Genomic DNA, 19,840 nt, shown 5'->3' on the forward strand with positions numbered 1-19,840 from the left:
GCCGGATGCCGGCGGCGCGGCGGGCGCTGTGGCCGGGCTGCGAGCGGCGCAGGATGAAGGTGCTGGTGGCGGCGGCGGCGCTGGGCGCGGCCCTCCTGCTCCTGCTGCCCGCGGCCTCCCGCGCCGACGAGCGCAAGAAGGGACCCAAGGTCACCGCCAAGGTCGGGGGGGGAGCCGAGGCGGGGCCGGCGGGGCACGATTGGGAAAGACTCCGAGGGGGGAGCCCGTATGGGAGACCTGGAGAGGGGGAAGTCGGGGTGAAGGGCCCTGGATGAGCTGGAGGGGTCTGGGATTGAGGGAAGGACGGGGAGGGTGGGTGAGGCCGGGAGGGAGGGAGGGTCCAGTGCGGGGGTCGGGGCCCCTGGAAGGGGGCGGCGGGCTGGGGCCAGCTTGGCCCAGGGATGGGGGAGCTGACCGGGGCTGGGCTGGGGCCCGCTGGGCTGGGCGGTGAGGCTGCTGGGGGGATGCAGCCCGGGCTGTGGGGCACCGACCTCGCCTCGTGAGGCCTTGGGCCTGCTTCGAGTTGGTGAGTTGGACTTTGGGGGTGGGTTGGCCCAAAAGGGAGCCCAAGGTGAGTCTGGCTCCCCTGATCCCCCCTAACCTTCCTCCCCCACCCAAGGTGTTCTTCGACCTGCGGATCGGTGAGGAGGATGCCGGCCGTGTCGTCATCGGGCTCTTCGGCAAGACAGTGCCCAAGACGGTGGAGAACTTCATGGCCTTGGCCACCGGAGAGGTGAGGGGCCCGTGGCACCCTGGGCCTCACCTGCCCCTGCTCGGGCCCTGCTTGGTGCCCTGGGGCAGCGCTGGGGCCACGGGCTCTGGTCTGTCCCTTCGCCTCACTCCGTGTTCTCCCTCCACACCCCCAGAAAGGATTTGGCTTCAAGGGCAGCAAGTTCCACCGTGTGATCAAGGACTTCATGATCCAGGGAGGAGACTTCACCCGCGGCGACGGCACTGGAGGTAACTTGGCAGATCCAAGCCACTGTCTTGGAGTGAGACAGCAGCTGCAATTCCCAACCTCTGCAGGGCTGTCCCTGGGATGAGTGTAGAGCTGGAGCTTGGTGGGCATGGAGCTCACAAAGCCGTGGCCTCGGAGCAGAGCTGAGTGCTGGGTAACTGGGGTGCTGGGAGCCTCCTGCTCAGCTCCCTTGGCGTGACACCCCTGCCCAGCCCCTGGGGTGCTTCCAGCTCCCTGCAGCAGCCCATGGCTCATGTATCCCTGTGGCATCAGTGCTAGTCCCTGCTCTGGAATTGCTCATTCCTACCACCACCATCACCCCTACGCCGACACATTCCATGAAAACACTGCGGCCTTTTTGTCCCCACCTTTAGGAAAAAGCATCTACGGGGACCGTTTCCCTGACGAGAACTTCAAGCTGAAGCATTACGGGCCAGGCTGGGTGAGCATGGCCAACGCTGGCAAGGACACCAACGGCTCCCAGTTCTTCATCACCACCGTGAAGACGCCGTGGCTGGACGGGAAGCACGTGGTGTTCGGCAAAGTGCTGGAGGGAATGGTGAGGGACGGGAGAGGGGAAGGGGTTGGTGCTCTGGGCAGGGCTTGGCTGAGCTGGGCCTGCCCAGTGTCCACTCTCACACTGTGCCCCACCAGGACGTGGTGCGGAAGGTGGAGAGCACAAAGACAGACAGCCGGGACAAGCCCCTCAAGGACGTCACCATCGTCGACTGTGGCACCATCGAGGTGGAGAAGCCGTTCGCCATCGCCAAAGAGTGACGGGACCAGGCCCTGCCAGGCTGGGAGGGGCCGTGGGACGGGGCTGCCGCGCTTCCCCTGCCCTGGGGCCACCGCTGTGTCCCAGTGCCCAGCCCCTCTCCCTGCTGCCTCCAGCCACTGGGACAGGGCACAGGCTGCTCTTCCATCACTTTTGTAAGAAGCACATGCACCAATAAATGTGACCAATGTGTTTTTTAAAAAGCTGCCTCTCTCCTGCCTTCAGAGGAGTGCAGATCACTCTGCACCCCTCACCCAGACGCACCCCTCAACCTTCCAGCCCCCCTTCCAACCTTCCTTTTCTGTCTTCTCATCCAGCTGGGAGCAATGCCACAGTTGGCCCTGGGTTTGCTTTGCAGAATTCCACAGCACAGCGCTTTTCCAGTCAGTCAAATCCAGGAGATTTATTGCACCAAAGCCTGGATGCAGAGAGGTTTTCCAGCACCATTCAGCATCCAAAGGCCCATACTGCAAGCCCAAAACAGCAGGGGGGAAGGCAGAGCTCCTGCTCTGCCAACAAAGGCACTTTGCATGGTGGTGAGAGAGCAGTTCCCAACATCCCTTTGGCTTCTCCCAGCAGGGAGGAGTGAGTTTCACCACAAGGATCCTTTCTCTCACCACTGCATCCCTGGGTGCTGGGTGGAACTCATCATTCCAGAGGCTCGGGATGCTGCCGGGCCAGGAGCACAGCTCAGGGGGAGGTAGAGGCCCTGCAGGACCCCGCTGAGGACGGCGTTGGGGAGCAGCTCTGCGAGGAAATGGGGGTGCTGTAACAGCTTGTTCCCTCCTGGGCCCCATTGAGGGAGAAGCACCTTTGTAGGGCCCAGAAGAGGCTCTTGGAGGTTTTGGAGACCTGCTCCACGGCCCTGCTCCTTACCGGTGCCGTGTGGCCGCACGTAGGGATCCGAGCGGAAGCCGAGGATGGGGCGCTGGGAGGGCAGGAGTCTGGTGCTGCTGTGGAGGAGGGAACATCAGTCCTCAGTCTGTCCCCACCATCCCAACCCCAGGGACTCAGGGTGCCTAACGGGGCAGGGGGAAAATTCTGGTGCCATGTGGGATAACCCTGGTGCCAGCAGAACTCATCTACTCACGGGAGGCTGCTGGCCTTGGGGCTCTGCTGGCACTGCCGCACCTTCAGGAAGTCCAGGATGTCCTGGGGCAGCTCCTCGTTGTGGTACAGCACGCCCTGCAATGCTCCAGGGGGGTCAGCACCCCGAAAAACCCCTCCCAAACTCACCACCATGTGTTCCTCAGCCCTAAAAACCCACCCTGAACCTGCCATGCAGTCCTCACCTGCAGGTAGAGCTCCAGGCCCTGCCGGCGCTGCTCCAGCACTTTGGGCATCCAGTTGGGGACATGGCGTGCGGGGAAGTCGGGGACCTTGCAGGTCTTCTTGATCTGAGGAAGGGTGTGGGGGTATCAGGGCAGGGCAGAGAGGACGAGGGCAGGCCTCCCACGTGCCCTCCTGCAGAGCCGGGGGTCTCACCCGCTTGTGCAGCGCCTGGAACTCGCTGTAGCGCTTGGTCACCGTGTGCCGCCGGCCATTGCACAGCACCTCCACCCGGAACACCTGGATGGGGACAGACAGCGTGTGCTCCCCATCAGCCCCAGCCTCACCATCCTCGTGCTGTCTTCATCACCCTCACCATCCCTCATCATCCTCACCAGCCCCAGCCTCAGCACCCTCTCCATCCTTATCTCCTCCACCGTCTTCATCACCCTCACCACACTCACCACCCTCACCACACTCAGCCTTCCAGAGGAGGTAGGAGCTGCTAACTCACACACCTGTGGAGAGCACTTGGAACACTCCACTCCCACTTCTCTAGGACAGGCAGAGACCCCCAACCTCCAGGGCAGACCCCAACACCCCCATGGCCAATGGGGGCACCACGGGACCAGGCAGGACCCCTCAAAGCAGATGGGACACAATTCTCCCCTCCCAAGGGGAGCACAGAGAGGTGTGACATCCCAACCCCCACCAAAGCCCACCAGACAGTTGGGACCTTGGGGCTGGCAGGGACCTCCCAACACCTTGGGGTGTGCAGGGACACCAGGAAGGGACACTTGGGGACCTCAAACCAATGGGACAAAGGGAGACAACCCATCTTTCCCCAAGGCAGGTAAGCCCCCCTGCCATAGTCATGGATCTCCACCCTCCTAGGGAAGACAGGAGAAACCCTTCTTTCCCCACACAGCCAGGGGTCCTCCCCCACTCCACTCCCCAGGGCCAGTGGGGATCCCCCAGGCCAGGGACAGCCCCTGCTTTCAAGGATGGCCCCTGAAGACAGACAGGCATCTCCATCCCACAGGGGACCCCCCAGGCCAAGGTAGAAGGGCAGAGGACCCACCTCAGACCCACCTCAGGAAGGAACTCTGTGGGGACCTCTGCCCAGCACCCCCTGGGCCAGGGATCCCCATCCCTTCCCCTTCAAGGGCTTTGTGTCCCCCTTCCCAGAAAGGGAGCCATGAGGACAGCTGGGGACCTCTCCTCCTCAGGGCAGATGATCCCATCTGCCCCTCTCTCCCCCGGCCTCCTCACTCACTGGAGAGTTGGGACCCTGGGAGGAGGTAAGGGCTGCTGGGAACCCCCTGAGCGTTTGGGGACACCCCGGTGGGCACATTAAGACCCCCACACCCTCCACCATCCAGGGCAAGCAGCACCCTCACACCCAGGGCAGAGGGGACACCCAGAGACAGACAGGGACCCACCCCAATGCCAGAGGGAATTGCATCCTTGCCATCCCAGGTGTAAAGAGTCTGACAGGGACCCCTCAGGGGCACTTGGATCCTGCACTCCTGGGGGAAGGACACATCCCCATCCTGGGTGCACAGGGATATGACAGGGACCCCATGGGAACAGAGGAGACACCCTTGCCAGTGATGCCCCTTCCCACCCCTTCCAGGGGTACAGGATCACTGTCTGTCCCTCCCTCTCACCCCAGCAGAGATCCTCTGGACATAGGCAGGGACAGCCACCCCTGGGAATTTGGGGACACCGGGGGGGGCAACTTGGGGACATCCCAGCCCCAGGGCAGATGTGGGACACACATCCCTGGGGCAGATGGGGGTACTCAGGGATAGACAGGGACCCCAGAACCCTCTGGGGTCAGAGGGGATTCCCAGGGTAGAGGAACAGCCCCAGAAGGCAGCCCCTGGGCTACCCCTGGGACAAATGGGGTTCCCCAGTTACACCTGGGGACCCTCAGTCCCTGAGGCACATGGAGACACCCTCCCGGGCAGGTGGGGACCTGTGGGAGCCACAAGATCCCCAGAACAGGACCCCGGGGTGGGCAGGAAGAGCCTCCAACCCCTGGGGCAAGTGGAGGCACCCCTGGGGCAAGTTGGACACCCCTGGGATGTGGGGACCCCTGGGGACAAGGCAGGACCCCGGGGCGAGAGGGAGCTGCGGGACAGACACACTCCCAACTTCCAGGGCAGAAGGTGCTCCCGGCAGGGAGCCAGGCACAGACCCCCGGGGCAGGTGGGGACCACCCGGGGTACTTGAGGACCTCCAGCCCTTGAGGCTGGGACACTTCAGGGTCGCCTGGGGGAACGAGGGGATCTCCAGTCCCAGAGCAGGTGGGGCAGCCCGGGGAAGGAAGGGAACCCCCAGCCATGGGGGCTACAGGGACCTCTCCCCCTTTCAAAGGTAAAGGGTCTGTGCTCCCCCAGGCTGGGACCCTCCAGGGACAGGCCACAATAATCTCACCTTGCCCACATCCCCCATCCCCTCCCTCAAGGGCAAAGAGTCCCCATGGGCAGCGACCCCTGCGAGGATCCCCGCCTGCAACCCGCGGGTCAGGGATCCCGCTGGGGCTGCCGGGGACTCTCCCGGGGGTGTTTGGGCTCCTCCAAGCCCAGGGCCAGGACACCGGGAACAGAGGACAGTGCTGGGGACGAACAGGACACGGGGGAGGTGGGATATGAGAGACCCCCAGCACCTGGGTTAGGGTGGAAGCACAGCCGGGCAGGGAGAGAGCTCTGGGCAGAGGCAGAAACCTCCAAGCGCCGCAGCCCCCGGGACAGCGGCAGGCAGGACCCGGCACCCCGGAGCAGAGAGAGCCCCGGAGCAGAGAGAGCCCCTTCCAGGGCACCGGGTCTGCGTCTGCCACAGCAGGGACACGCACGACCTCCACTCCCAGGGCACGTGGAAGACTCCTGGGGCAGAGGGAGACAAATCCCCCCGGGAGCATAGGGTGATACCCCGTGGGAACTTGGGGGGCTCCAGTCGTGGGGCAGCTGGGACCCCCCGGAGCAGGGACACCTCCCCACCATCAGGGACCCCTGGGGAAAGGCAGGGACCCGCACTCCCGGGAGGGGCAGGGGACGCTTGGGGACAACCGGCGACCTCGCGTTCCCGGGGCAGAAGGAGACACCCTCACCCACCTTCCCCGAGCGCAGCCGGCCCCCCGCGCCCCGCTCGGCCCCGTCCCTCACCGTGTGCGCCCGCTCGGGGCTGCCCGCCTCCGGGGGCTCGGCCGCGGGGATGGAGACGGCGATCATGGCCCGGGGCGCGGCGGGGCCGCGGGCGGGACGGGCCGGGAGCGGGGCCGGGGCCGGGCAGGGACCGCCCCGGGCGCCCATGGCGGGGTCACGGCCGGCGGGCAGCCCGGGATGAGCCCCAGCCGCACGGGGGGAGGCAGCCGCGGAGCCGCCGCAGGGAGCCGCTTCACAAGGATAAGGGGAAAGGAAAGAGGGAAGTCAGGCCAAGCTGCCTTTTCTCTGTTTGAACGGGTATCGGTTTTGATAAAACGCACACGCGAGGCTGGGAAGGGGGGAAGGGGCAAAGCTAGCTCCGGGGAAGGGGGGTAGGAGCCCCATGGAGCTCTGGGGAGTGCCACCAAGTGGGATTGCTCCAGAGCCCGCTGAGCTCAGATCCCAAAAACGGCTCCCACTGGAGGAAAGGCAGAGAGCCAAACCTAATCAAGAGCGGGGACAGGTGGCCAGAGCAGCGTCCAAGGTCACCTCGGTCCCGTCACAACACGGGGGAGGCTCTGCTGCTTCCCTCGGCCTCCACGGGATGCACCGTTACCCTGCCCACTCCCACCCTCAACACCCAGAGCCTGTTTGCCCTGATAGAAGTTTTATTACAGAACTTTAATGGCACTGCAGGAGTAAGATAATTCAGTAGAGCCTTAAAACCCAGCCTGAAAAATAGATATTTGCCAGATCTCATTAACCCCCTGGCTGCGGGTCTGGTCTGGAAGCAGGAAACTAGTTTCTCTTCAGTAAGAAAATATATGTTGCTAAATGAAAAATATACAGTTAGAAGAGTTACTGGCTCGCAAGCTGTTCTTCTGGGGGTGACACCTCTACCAGCTCCAGCATGTGGAACGAGGGGTCGCTCACGTGGAAAAGAGGAGGAGGAGGTATAGTGTATATAAAAAAAAAAAAAAAAAGGCAAAATTCAGGTTTGTTTGCTCAGTCCAATTAAGAAATGGCCTTGGCTTCGGGCAGGAACGCTTCCCAGTACTTCACCAGCTGCAGGGAGGAGAGGGAGAGAGTCAGGAGCCTTGAGGGTGGAGCTGCAGTGCAGGGATCACGCTTGAGAGATTCACAAGCGGGGCCTGAACTTGGACATAAAAACACATCAGGGACCACTCACCTGCTGCTGAGAGTTCAACAGCGTCTCAAGGTATTTCGTGACGTGGTTTCTGAAGTCCTTAGATTTCTCTTTCTGCAAGAGATGGGCATGAGGCTGCACCAACCACCAAAACCCTCCAGAGTCTGGGAGGGGGAAGGAGAAACCAACAGGATTTTCCTGTTCCTCCTGCGGTCCCGTGAGGAGACCAGGGCATAGGACACAGAGGACCTTTGCCCACCCAGCTTCATTTTAAGATTCCCTGTGGGAAGCCCCCTCAGCGGCACCCCAGCTCACACATGCTGGGATTTAGGGATGCTGCTGTGCCAGGAGGAGGGGCAGGAGCCCAGGGCAGTGCCAAGGGCTGCCCCTGACGTACCTCAAACCGTATCACTTCCTTGCGGATGACAGCAGAAATCCGCTCAAAGTCCCTTTCGTACTGCGTCACCCGGGACTCCCACTGCAGAGACAGCAAGTGCAGTGTGGGCACAGGAGGAGCTCCTGCCCCCTCCATGGGGCTGGAGCCACGACTGTGCATGTGGGAGGTGCTGCTGGAGCAGAGCTCCGTCCTTCCAGCCCTTGTCACCACCTTGGCATGGAGGCCACAGGAGGCAGGAGCACGAGCAGCCCCTCCTGCAGCCCCACGCAAGGCTGGCTTAGCCCTTGGGGCAGCTTGGCCACAGACACCTGTCCCTCCCGCTCAGGAGGTGCCCCCCAGCCCACAAGGTCCTTCCCCAGCCCAGGAGATCCCCCACTGGAGCATGGAGGGCAGGAACAGAGCAGAGACCCCACGCTCTGTCCCCTACCTCTGAGATCTCATCCTTGGCCTGCTGCAGCTTGTCAGGTTTGTTTGCCCACAGCAGCCTGGCCTCCATCTCCCTCTTCTTCTGGAGCATGGTCTGGGCATCCTGCCAGCGCTGCCAGGTCTTCATGCGCTGGTCAAAGGCTCCCTGGAGGGAAGGAGGGGCAGAGGTCTCCTGACAAGGGGACACTGGAGGTCCTGAACCAAAGCTGAGCCACAACACAGACTGGGTCCTGCTCTGGAGCATCCACAGCTCCTGTACGGACCAGTGGACCAAGGATATGGTGGTCTGGCCTTTGGGGCAGGAAGGGGTCAGCCTGCTGGACTTGCTACTCCCATGGGATTGCTTCTTCCCAGTGCACCAGGTGGGCTGTGTGGACTCGATGCCCAAGTTCAGGAGCATCAGCACTCAGGCCCTGCCTCAGCAGGCACTTGGCAGGTCAATTTTCAGCACCTGCATCACAGGTTACCAGCTCACAGCTTCAGCCTTCACCTCTGGAAGGGCTGGGGTCACCCACACGCCATGGACTTGCTGCACATCCCCTCTGGAGAACAGCAGCACAGCCAGGCCTCACCTACAACCATCTTCCAACCTAACCAGTGCACACCTGGACAACCAGCAAGTTTTCCCTCTGCCTGAAGAGGCCATGCCCTGCATGTCCTGTGCTTGAGTTTGGAAGACCTCCTGACATCCCTAAGCCTAGGATGGGTACGAGGAGCAGGAGTAAAGGAATCCTTACCCTCACAACCGAGAGCAGGCGGATGTAGTCCCCCAGGAGCTCGGCCAGGAGGAAGAAGTCATTGTTAGCCTGTTCATGGTGCAGCTGCTCAATCTTCTCCTCCACCTCGGCCAGCTGGGACAACGCCCGGGACAGGGCTGTGTTGTCCTCTGAGCTTCCCAGCATGGCCAGGCTCTTGGCAAACTGGGCTGTGTTCAATGCCAGCTCTGGGGAACGGGATGAAGGTCAGGAGATGGGCCTGGCCGCACCAGGAGCTCCCCAGCAGAGGGTTCAGCCCTTGGAACTGCCTTTCCATAGCTCCAGGAGATACCAGCTGGAAGAGCCAGCACTGGCTCAGAGCTAGCAGCTTCCAGCCATGAGGAAAAGGGAAGCAGCTGAGCGGAAGGACAGGCACAGCTTTGCAGAAGTCAGTGAAAAATGCAGAGGAAGGAAAATATCCCCACTCCCAGAGGTCAGCCCTGCTCAGGTTTGCTACAGCAGCTTTCTGGCCCATGAGGATAGGCTGAGGGAATTAGGGTTGATCAGCCTGCAGAAGAGAAGGCTCCAGGGAGAGCTCAGAGCCCCTGCCAGTGCCTAACAGGGCTCCAGGAGAGCTGGAGAGGGACTGGGGACAAGGGCCTGGAGGGACAGGACAAGGGGAAATGGCTTCCCACTGCCAGAGGGCAGGGATAGATGGGATATTGAGAAGGAATTCTTCCCTGTGAGGGAACTGAGGCCCTGGTACAGGTTGCTCAAACAAACTAGGGCTGCCCCATCCCTATCACTGTCCAAGGCCAGGTTGGATGGGGCTTGGAGCAGGCTGGATAGTGGAAGGTGTCCCTGCCCATGGCAGGACGGGGTGGAACAAGATGGACTTTAAGGTTCCTTTAGCCCCTAAGCCATCCTGGGATTCTATGATCCCACAGGACACAGGTTCCCCTCCACACTGCCATCCCAAGCTTGTGGAGCTGGACAGAAGAACTGGGGTGACCATTTTACACCTGTCTTCCCAGGAGGAAGGGACAGAGAGTCCTTTACAGCACTGTCCCAGCTCCTTGGAAGTGTCCCTGGCACACGTGGCCCTGGTGAGCCCTGCAGGCAGGCCCAGTGTGACTGTCCCAGCCCAAGTGTCCAGCAGTCACCTTTGCGGTGGTTCACCAGCGTCTCCACCACAGCGTGCAGCTTCCGCAGCCGCTGGTCCTCGCACTCCACCTCCTGCAGCTTCTCCTCAAACCACTGCAATGGGTAAATGCAGAGCTGATCCCCACAGGAGGGGCTTTCCCTGCACCCAGAGCTGGAGCTGGGAAGAGCACACAGCCCTGGACTGAGGACAGGGACGCCCAGAGGTGCCCTGACACTTACGATGTCCGATTCGTTCATCTTGATGGTCATTTTACTGACTGCATCCGTGGCTTTGTTGAACATCTTCATTATTCCTGCTCCACTCAAGGTCTGGGTTCCTACTGCTCTTGGGAGCTGGAAAGGAATGGAAAAGTTCACTTTGCCACAGGAGCCAGGCTGGGAGAGCTGGGGGTGTTCACCTGGAGAGGAGAAGGCTCTGGGGAAACCTCAGAGCCCCACTGAGTGCCTAAAGGGGCTTCAGGAGAGCTGGAAAGGGAATCTGAACAAGGCCTGGAGTGACAGGACAAGAGGAAATGAGTTTCCACTGCCAGAGGACAGGGACAGATGGTATATTGGGAAAAAATTCTTAGCTGTGAAGGTGATGAGGCTCTGGCACAGGTTTCCTAAAGAAGCTGTGGCTCTCCCAGCCCTGGAAGTGTCCAAGGCCAGTGGATGAGACTTGCAGCCACCTGGGACAACAGCAGGTGCCCCTTCCCATGGCAGGGGGAGGAATGAGATGGGCTTTTGAAAGTCCCTTCCAGCCCAAGCCATGATTCTGTTTTGCCCATGCTGAGTGATCTCTCCCTGCCCTCACCTCAACCCACAAGCCTTTTGTTTATTTTCTCCCTCACGTCCAGCTGAGGGGATGGTTCAGCAGCTTTGGTGGCACCTGGTGCCAACACCAGCTCCCACTCTTACAGGGCTCTGCCACCTCCCACTGAGCTCTGGGGGATCCTGCCTCATTAACTGCTCAAGAACCATTTCCTTCAGCACTTCCAAAGATTCCTTACTCCACCCCACTGACCTCCTCCTTCTCCAAGAACTCCCTGACGTCCGGGTCCTGCAGCATGGTTGGATGGCTGACCACTCTCCGTAGGTACCTGTGGGAGGAACAACTCCAGCAGTTCCTTTGGCTGTAGCAAATCCAGCTTTTGATTTTACATCTGTCCATCACAGCAACACAGCTTCTGGAGTATTTACTCCAGAACAGCAGCTGGGGAGCTGGACATCAGAGCCAACAACTGTTCTAATTCACCCACAAGTTCTCCTATCTCCCTGGGGAATTTGGTGGTGCCACCACAAAGACCAGACCTCTCTGAGGTCCCTCACTCGGTTCAGGGACAGCCAATGGGGTCATACCTCTCCAGAGCAGCCCGGCGTTTTTCTAGGAACTCTGCAGAGGAGGAATCTTCTTTCCCAACTTTCACTTTGGTCATGCCTAACACAGAGGGAAGATGTGATTAATGAGCAGCTCTAAACTTTACACACAAGGTAAAGTGGTTTATTACAGACTATCAGGGTGACAGTGGAGGAGGGAATCTTACAACAGGAAATTTGAAAAATTTGGAATTTGGAAATTTGAAATCTGCTCGTACCCAAGGAACTGACATGCAGGAAAGAGGAAAAGCAACGGGCTGAACTCAAGTGAACAGCAATTCAGCGACACCACAGAGGTTGTACTCTTCACCAAGCAGCATCTGTGAACTCCATCAAGGATTTAAGTCCTGAGCTCCAAGTATGGAGCCAGAGCTTTGTCTGTGCCACAGAACCCAGATTCTTTTCCTTGTCTACTCTGCAGCTTCCCAGTGAGCTCTGAGACTGCTGCAGGCGAATCCTTGGGCACAGAACTCACACCAGAAGGACTCAGGAGAGCTGTGAAGTGCCAGCACTGGCTCTGTGCAGCTCCTGACTCACCTATGAGGCTCTTCTCGGGCGGCGGAGGGACAATGAAGCCGTTCTGGGCGTGCTTCTCTGACAGCTTGTCATAGAGCCCCAGGAAGTCACTGAACCTCCTTTTGACTGAGAACTGCTTGCTCCTGAACATCGGCATGCTGGTCTGGGGAAGAGATGGCACTTGGGTCACGCTCCCCCAGGACAGCCTGGCCCTGCCAGCTCTGCCTGCTGGCACCTCTGGGGTGAATGGGACAGTGGCAGCTCCGCAAGATGTGAGCAATGAACAGAGCCAGTTTTGGCCCAGGTTTTCCACAGCTTCTCTCCCAGCTGGGTTCCCCCTGGAGCCAGCAGCAGAATTAACAGCATGAAACAACAAACAGCTGTTCCTGCAGCCATTGGCTGCTTAGTAAGCCCTGCCTACTGCCTAATCCCATCATCCCTGCTCCACACAGGAACAGGGACACACCTAAAGACTACAGGGCCCACCAGTGCTTTGGACTGAGTTTGCAGATCAGGAATTAAGGATAACAAATCCTCGTCTCTTCTTCAGACCACAGGTTGCCTGTAGCCCAGCAGCCACGGTACAGGCAGCTGGAGCAACTTTCCGGAGCCCAGAGCAGGACTCCAAAGCATTCCAGCAGCTGCATTTCTCATGGAAACTGAGGGGAATCGGTCCTGATGTGAATGCAACTACAGCAGCAGCTCTGCAGAGTGTTGAGCTCAGGTCTGCTCTGTCTGATGCTGCCACTGGCACAGAAGCTGCAGCAGCAGCCCCGGGCTCAGGGACTCTCCCAACAGATGTCATTCCTGCTCCCTCCAATGCTGAGCATCCCTCTCAGCCAAGGCTGCAAAGAGGTAACTGGCTGTGAAAACAAAGCCAGTCTCCTTTCAAATAGATTCCAACCCCATTCCTCTGCTAGGCTCATCCTCTGTGGATTATAACTCCTGAATCCACAGAACAAGGCATTCAGGCCTCCTGTTTATTTAGGTCACTGCTGGCTTGGCTAAGGACACACAGTCCAGCTGCCTTAAAGCATGGAAAAATGGAAAACTAGACACAGAGGGGTTAGACATACCTGTGTTGACACTTTGTAGGCTACGTAGGCATTCATGCCATCCCCTAAGGAAAACAGAAACGAGGTGTTGGGATCACAACATCAGCACTTTCCACTATTCCCTGAACACAAAGCACAAGGCTCCTGACCTTTTCCTGCCTCAGTGATCCTGATTTCGGGTCTGATGGAGCCCTGCATCTTGCTGCAAAACCAGAGGCAGCTTCCTGCTGCATGGCCCTGGACTCCTGCCCAGCAGCCACTTCCCAACCTGCTTATGCCTCCCCACACTTCCTACGGGAGCCAGCGCTGACAATTGGGCACTTGTTGTGCCAGCAGCCTCTGGGCTGGCTCCACACATCTGCTCAGACCCCAACAATTCGGGGGCTGTGGGGCACATGAAACAGTCTATTCACAGGATGCAAGTCAGGCTGGATGGGGCTGGATCCTGGAACACCACAGGCAGTTTGCTCCAGCTCACACAGAAATGCCCTTGTTCACCTGGCAGTTCATCTGAAGGGCATCCTCCGAGCTCCAGTGCTGCCCTTAAGATACATCTGATTTACACCTCCCAGCTCCAGAGATCACAAGCCATGGGGTGGGAACAAGCTGCCACTCGTGGGGCTGCTCTGCTGGCTGGGATCAGATGTCCCCCTGGGTTTTCTGCACCCCAGGAACTTCCACATGGCTGGTCATGACACTCTGACCCCTCTTTCAATAGACAGAAACCCTCTTGCTTCTCATTTTGAAGGCAGAGTTGGTTCCCTGGCAAGCCCAGCTTCCAGGGAATGTGCCAGAGCATGGAACAATGCACTCAGTTTCAGGTTAAGGGAATTCTGCTTACCCATGCCAGCTCCACACAGGGCAGTGCTGCCTGGAGGTCATGCCAAGTTGGTCACCACAGTGCCAGGACCAAGAAACCCAAAAACCTGGCTCTGGCCTTTCTAGAACCTGCCCCTGCTTTGCTCATTCTGGGCTTTGTGCAGCACCATTTCTTTAAGATGCCAGAAGAAGCCTTGGAAATGTTACTCAAGGCTCAGGTTTGTGCTTAGAGACAGCCCAGAGGCAGGAGCTGCAGGGCCCAGCCTGGCTCCCCCAACCTTCCCCCATGCAGGACTGTAACTCACCAACTTTCTCTGGGTCACTCACTCCCACAGTCAGGTCAAATTTGTCCTCCTGCTCCTCCTCCTCCTCCAGCTGTTTGGAGGAAGCACAGAGGGACAGCAAGTCAAAGCCAGGAAAGCAGGGTTCCACCCACCCCAGACCACTGGGGTGAGCTTGTCCCCCTGCAGGGCACCTCCAGCACCTCAGTGTGGCCAGGACTGTTCCATAAAGCCTTCCAGCTCCTCGTCGTGCCCAGGCAAGGATCCCAAACTGGGTTTGTTATTCCTACCCCACTGATGCACAAACTGCTCAGCCCCAGGAAGAAACTGCAGAGCTCTGATTCACAGCTTGGACCCTCAGGAGCAGGTCCACCACTGTGATAGCTCTGCAAGGAATCTGGGCTCCACAGGAGCAGGAATGCCACCCCTGAGCCCCAGTCCAGTGGTATCAGTCTCAGACTGATGGCCTGAGATACAAATCAGGGCATTCAATGAGGCAATTACATATTAATTACATCATTTCAGATTCACGTTTACAACTGAGTACACAGAGAGGCTCCTGCCAAAGACAGTTTGAAACCTGGAGGACAGTTTGGAATTCTCACCTCCTCATAGCTCTTTGAAAGGTTTCTAGAAGAACTTGCTGCTACATCTAATGAGGGGGGCAAAGGACTGGATGGTTTGGCCACCTCCTTCTTCTGGTTGTTCTGAGTGTTATCAAGGGACAGCTCCACAGTGGCATCTGTCAAAAGAAGTTTGCAAGGGTCAGCCTCTCTCTTGGGGTTTATGGAAAGGCAAGTGCAATATTCTCAGATTTGTGGGATCCAGGAAGTAACAACAGTCTTAATTAGCAAAGAAATCCATGGGGAGAACATCTGTAAGCACTGGGAAGAGCAAAACACAGCATCATCACTGCAGTAAGAGCATTTCATCGATCCTGCTGGGCAACATCATGTTAGTCCAATGAACTTCTTATTGCAGAAGGAGCCAGGCTTCACCTCTCCCTGATCACCTCCTTGCTGTGTGCCTGAGGAGCTGCACCCCAGAGCAGCTAAAGCCAAGGCAGATTTTACCTGGGAGGAAGGCTGCTTCCCAGGCTACCTCTCCACCTGCAGGATGTAAAAACTTCCACCTCTTAGCACAAGTATCCAGAACTGACTCTCAGCCCATCATGCCAGGGCTGGGGAATGTCTGACCCTCCTCATTCTCCCCTGCTGAGGGGAGTTGTGTTTCCTGTTCCTTGGGAACAGCCAGGTCTCTACTAGAGATGCTTCCTCCACTGGCCTGGAGTCAGGAGAAGGTGGAGAAGGAAAACTCTTTACCTCTGAGGAGACACTCCCCACCTCAGGGCTTAAGGCAACAAAAGCAACCCTCATTTTAATCCTCTTCAGCTCCCAAGCAGTTACTCCTGTGGCAGGATTATCCTAGAGACCTGGCAGAGGCTGCTCCGACCTTCCTGAACACAGCCCCAGAGCAGGGGGACTCAAACATATGTTTTAGATAAGGACTTATGATCTGCTTTTGGTTATGGGTATTTTAGGACTATCACTCCAGGCCTGGGGCTGAGAGAGGCCCAGCACACACAGACTCACCTGCAAACAGGTCCTGATCATCCTGCTCCACGTGAACTCCGTTCTCTTTGGAGGAGCTGCTCACAGGGAGAGGAGGTTCTTCTTTCAGGGCCGGGGAGTTGCTCTGTGAGAGGATTAAAAGGTCAAAGACAGGTCATTTACACTGAGGGATGGAGGAGCAAACATGTCACCTTGCTTGCCCACCACCCTGTGCCCTTCAGCACCACCCTTGCTGCCACTTTGAAGGACAACAAGCATCACACCAAATCTGGAGCCAGTTTCCACCCAGAAAGGACCATCCTGGCTGCTGGGAGCAGGCTTGGGGACAAGGGGACAGCCCACCTGAGAGCTTTTATGCCAACCAGTCCTCCCCAGCAGAAGACAGAGCTGCTCCAGCATTGCTGTTACAGACGCCTGCATCCCAAACCATCCCTCATTTTGCAGGCAGATGTCCCATGGAAGAAGGGGACAGCAAGTGCTGTTCTGTAGGTCCCAGCAGAGAACAGAACAGGTCTTTGATGGGCAGTAAATGGAGCTCTATCAGACACTCCAAACCAGCAGCTCCTTGGCACTCTCTCCAGCAAGGCAGTGTCACGGATCACGTCGCTCCCGAAGGAGTGAAGCTGCTGAGGCAGCTTTTCTTTAAGGTGGGCTCGTGTCTTTGGGTGGTAAAAACAAAACAGCCATCAAAACACTCACTTGATGGCAAGAGCTGCTGTATTTTGGGAGCTTTTCCTAGAGGAGGGGCTGCTCCCAGCTTGGATCACAGCAGTTAAAGGCACGAGCTATGTATGTTAGTGATGGAGAGTGGGGAGCAGAGACCTCCATGCCAAACATCCCCCAGGGTCCTTCAGACTGGTGTCCAAGCCAACAAGAGGACTGGTGCCAGTGGTGACCTATGAGGAAAGGGCTCACACAGCTCCTCTGCTCCCCCAGGAGATATTCAGGCTCATAAAGAAGCCCACAGCACATGGACAAAGTGGTTTTCTACTGCAACTGCTTCCCAGCTTGCTTTAAATTTAGTTCCTCAGTTCCTTTAGTTCCTCAGACATGAAAGCACCACGCCCTGCTCCTACTTCTCCATCTGCTGCTACAGAGGAGCTGTGGCCTTGTTAGATCAGCCCAAACAGGACACCAGCAATCTCTGAGGCAGGATTCAGCACCCCCAACATCACACATGTGGGCAGAGGTGCCCCTGTGCCAGCCTGACCCTCACCACAGGGAAACAGAACTTGTTTGGGAAGAGCTGATCCTTGGAGGCATCCCTAGAAAGAGCCATGGTCACACAGGGATCCAACCTCTGTCAACAGACAGGTGAGGTCCAGCTCTGGTTCTGTTCAGGTCTGCCCAAACCCTGCTGGTTGCCCAGGTGCTGCTGAGCCTCCTGAATGCCAGCAGCCAGGCAGATCTGCCTCCCCTGCTTCTCAGAAAGTGTTTTCCTACCGTTCAAGGGCACAGACAAGCAAAGCCACCGGCTCACAAGAACAGGCCTGTGTTAGTTACAACAGTGGCTTCCACAACAAAGCCAAACACCTGATAAGCTGCTGTGGCTCACCAGCCTCCCCTTCCAGCACAGAGATGTGTGATTCCCATGAAATCCCACAGCACTTGGTGCTCACCCCTCTTGGACCATCAAGCCACCTCCTGCATCCTCCAGTTCTTTGCCAAAGGAAGCTCCTGGGAGGTTCCAGACCATCTCCATGACCTGGTGCCTGCCATAGGTACCAGCACCTTCCTCTTGCACGGCCCAGGGCTGGACTTTCCCAGCTTTCCAAACATACAGCCCAGCTGCTGCTTTGCCCAGAGCAGTGTGAGTTCCACCCTCACAAGGTCACAACCTATCCACATTCCCCCAAATCTCCCTTTTTCCCTGCTGCAAAGCACAAGCACAGCTCACAGACACCAGGCAGGAGCTGCACCAGGAGTAGGGCAGAGGCAGCTCTGGCTTTGTGTCAGTGGCAGGAGAAGCCTGGCCAGGCCATTCCCAGCAGGTTTGTTTGGTCACGGCCACAATCTCCTGCTTGAGGCCTCCCTGGGCTGGAAAACTGCAGAATCTTCCTGGAGAACTTCCTGCCACAGACACCAACTCCTCCTGTGCCTCCAGCTGAATCTGGCAGGCTGGAAAAAGTCTGGGTGAGGTGGGCAGAGGCTCCCAGAGCTCAGGGAATCAACCCCACAGCATTCCAGCCTCCAGGAAGAGCTTCTGTGGCCCCCCTAGCTGAGGTCCTTGCTCCATGAAGATGCTGATCCCAAGGACCAGTGGCTGACTGGGGAAATTCAGCTGACTGGGATGCAGCTTGGGAAAGCACCGGTCAGTTTTTCCTCCCCTCCTGCCTGCTGGTCACTGCCTGGAGCAAACCTGGGAAATGCCAGCGGGAGTCAACGCCAACAGCCTTCAGCAACCTGGACTTGCTGCCGAGGGGACTGCTGGAAACAAAGAGCTGCTGACACCCTTCACACCTCCACCTTCAGCACGGATTTGTGCAGCAGCACCCGGTTTGCTGAACAAGTACCACCAAAGCCTCCAAAACCCTCCTGCAGCACAGCACGAACCACCAGCGAGAGGGGACACTGATGCCTCCTGTCACCTCACCTCCACACCACCCTCAATCTCAGACTGAAGATACCACGGCAGCACCCTCTGGATGTTGAGGGGACAGAGCTGGTGATGCTGGGGGAAGGCAGATGGGCTTCAGCTTCCTCACAAGCCGCGCAGAGAAGAGGCTGAGCTGCGGCTGCCGCTCTAGGATGGCCGCCAGGGACCCTGAAGCCCACCTCGCTCCACCAGCTGCCACGGGCAGCAACACCTTCCACCAGAGCAGGCTGCTCCAAGCTCCACCCAAGCCGTTCCCCGCAGGAACGGAGAGGCTCCAGCCCGGGGGACGGGGCGCGGCCGGGCACAGCCTCTCCTCGATCCCACAGCCACGGGCGCCGCGCTGAGCCCCGCCGGCCCGCGGCTCCCCTGAAGGGACACGACCAGAGGCACGGCCCCCTCCCCCTTATTCGGGGGGTTCGGGGGTGTTCCGCACTATTTTCACCATCCAGGAGGATGCCCCGGGCAGCTCCTCGTACACGGGCCCGGCCCCGCAGCGCCCCCGGGGCGGCGCGCCGCCCGCGGCCGCACTCACGCTGCCGGTGAAGATGTCCTCGCCCTCCGAGTCGCTGTCGGGGGCCCCCGGCCCGCGGTGCTCGGGGAAGGGCGGCGGGCGGCGCTCGGCCGGGGAGGGCGAGCGGGACCCGTGGCTGCCGCCCGACGCCATCGCCGCCGCTTCCGCCCGCGCCCGCCCCGCCGGAAGCGCCCGCCACGCCTAAACCCGCGGGGCGGGGCCTCGACTGCGGGCGGGCTGCCGATTGGGCAATGTCGCTGCCCGCCCCGCCCCCGCCACCAGAGACAGCCAATGAGCGCCGCCGCTGGCAGGCGCCGCGTCGTCACCATGGAAACGGGGGTGCCGGCCGTACCATTGCGGCGGACAGAGGAGCGCGGCTCCCCCCGGCCGGCAGGAGTGGGGGCGCTCAGGGCGCCGTGTCCCGCAGCGCCCCGGCCGAGGGAGCCCGCACCCCGACAGCGACACCCTGGCCTCTCGCCAGCCCGGGACACTGCCGCAGCGCCAGAACACGCCAGGCTGAGCCCCTTCCCACCCAAAAAACATCGCAGGGTGAGCTCTGGACCTTGAAGATGTCCCAGAATGAGCCAACATAACCTAGAGATGTCCCACCACGACCCCCATGCAAAGCCTAGGACACCCCAGAAGGAGCCCTATAACACTCCAGATATCGCAGGATGAGCCACAGACCCTGAAGATGTCCCAGGATGAGCCATATTCACCCCCAAGATGTTCCAGGATAAGTTCCAGACCCTGACAACGTCACAGGATGAACACCACATACTCACCAAAACATCCCAGGATGAGCCCTAAACCGTTTAAGTTATCCCAGGCTGAGTCATACACTCACCATCATTTTGCAAGATGAGCCTCAGACCTTAAAAATACCCAGAATGCACCCTACACCCCACCAAGACATCCCAGGATGAGACCCATACCCCTCAAAGCACCTCAAGATAAGTTGTACAGCACCAGAAACATCCCAGGATAAGCCTCACACCCTGGAGGTAGACCAGGATGAGCCCTATAAACCCCCAGAACAGCCCAGGATGAGCCCCATACACCTACCAAAACCTCCCAGGATGAGCCCCATAACCTCAAGACATCCCAGGATTAACCCCATAGTCCCACAAGACATCCCCAGATAAACCCCATACA

The 19,840-nt window shown here is 58.9% G+C and overlaps 3 protein-coding genes across 6 annotated transcripts in view; 1 reads left to right on the plus strand and 2 right to left on the minus strand.

The window, feature by feature from the left end:
* PPIB (peptidylprolyl isomerase B) overlaps positions 1-1,936 on the plus strand; it is a 2,215-nt gene extending 279 nt beyond the window's left edge. Inside the window, exons 2-6 of the mRNA XM_041469168.1 lie at positions 1-161; positions 620-733; positions 867-960; positions 1,333-1,517; positions 1,613-1,936. Coding sequence (XP_041325102.1) covers positions 6-161; positions 620-733; positions 867-960; positions 1,333-1,517; positions 1,613-1,735 — 672 coding nt within the window. The 5' untranslated portion in view covers positions 1-5 and the 3' untranslated portion in view covers positions 1,736-1,936. The remainder of the gene's footprint in view (positions 162-619; positions 734-866; positions 961-1,332; positions 1,518-1,612) is intronic.
* A 173-nt stretch (positions 1,937-2,109) lies between these two features.
* Positions 2,110-6,599, minus strand: SNX22 (sorting nexin 22). 3 transcript variants are annotated; one of them, XM_041469166.1, is made up of 6 exons: positions 6,122-6,599; positions 3,219-3,302; positions 3,026-3,130; positions 2,824-2,918; positions 2,610-2,683; positions 2,110-2,480 (listed from the first exon to the last, which is right to left on the minus strand). In XM_041469166.1, the coding sequence occupies exons 1-6, from the start codon at positions 6,317-6,319 to the stop codon at positions 2,347-2,349; spliced, it is 690 nt and encodes a 229-aa protein (XP_041325100.1). In that variant the 5' UTR covers positions 6,320-6,599; the 3' UTR covers positions 2,110-2,346. The 3 variants fall into 3 exon arrangements, with proteins under 3 accessions (XP_041325100.1, XP_041325099.1, XP_041325101.1); XM_041469165.1 differs by having other exon boundaries at positions 2,610-2,686; positions 6,122-6,594; XM_041469167.1 differs by having other exon boundaries at positions 2,610-2,686; positions 6,173-6,586.
* Positions 6,600-6,801: 202 nt separating this feature from the next.
* SNX1 (sorting nexin 1) lies at positions 6,802-18,868 on the minus strand. Of its 2 annotated transcripts, none has more exons than XM_041469153.1 (15): positions 18,707-18,868; positions 15,600-15,702; positions 14,613-14,749; positions 14,032-14,101; positions 12,929-12,972; positions 11,874-12,015; positions 11,319-11,397; positions 10,984-11,059; positions 10,200-10,313; positions 9,980-10,073; positions 8,859-9,064; positions 8,123-8,266; positions 7,696-7,776; positions 7,341-7,412; positions 6,802-7,216 (listed from the first exon to the last, which is right to left on the minus strand). In XM_041469153.1, exons 1-15 carry the CDS (start codon positions 18,836-18,838, stop codon positions 7,166-7,168), a joined length of 1,545 nt encoding a protein of 514 aa, XP_041325087.1. In that variant the 5' UTR covers positions 18,839-18,868; the 3' UTR covers positions 6,802-7,165. The 2 variants fall into 2 exon arrangements, with proteins under 2 accessions (XP_041325087.1, XP_041325088.1); XM_041469154.1 differs by lacking the exon at positions 18,707-18,868 and adding an exon at positions 15,921-17,185.
* Positions 18,869-19,840: the final 972 nt, after the last annotated feature.

Source organism: Pyrgilauda ruficollis, unplaced genomic scaffold (genome assembly GCF_017590135.1).
Source record: "Pyrgilauda ruficollis isolate IOZ18807 unplaced genomic scaffold, ASM1759013v1 scaffold23, whole genome shotgun sequence".
Taxonomy (NCBI): Eukaryota; Metazoa; Chordata; class Aves; order Passeriformes; family Passeridae; genus Pyrgilauda; species Pyrgilauda ruficollis.

Coding starts and splice junctions, on each gene's coding strand:
- SNX1 (XM_041469153.1), bottom strand. CDS start 18,838: ATGGCGTCGGGCGGCAGCCACGGGTCCCGCTCGCCCTCCCCGGCCGAG. Junction 14,750..15,599: donor TGATCAGGACCTGTTTGCAG/GTGAGTCTGTGT, acceptor TTCTTTTGACAG/ATGCCACTGTGGAGCTGTCC. Junction 7,413..7,695: donor AGGAAGTGATACGGTTTGAG/GTACGTCAGGGG, acceptor CATCTCTTGCAG/AAAGAGAAATCTAAGGACTT.
- SNX22 (XM_041469165.1), bottom strand. CDS start 6,319: ATGGGCGCCCGGGGCGGTCCCTGCCCGGCCCCGGCCCCGCTCCCGGCC. Junction 3,131..3,218: donor TCCAGGCGCTGCACAAGCGG/GTGAGACCCCCG, acceptor ACCCTTCCTCAG/ATCAAGAAGACCTGCAAGGT. Junction 2,481..2,609: donor CGTGCGGCCACACGGCACCG/GTAAGGAGCAGG, acceptor ATTTCCTCGCAG/AGCTGCTCCCCAACGCCGTC.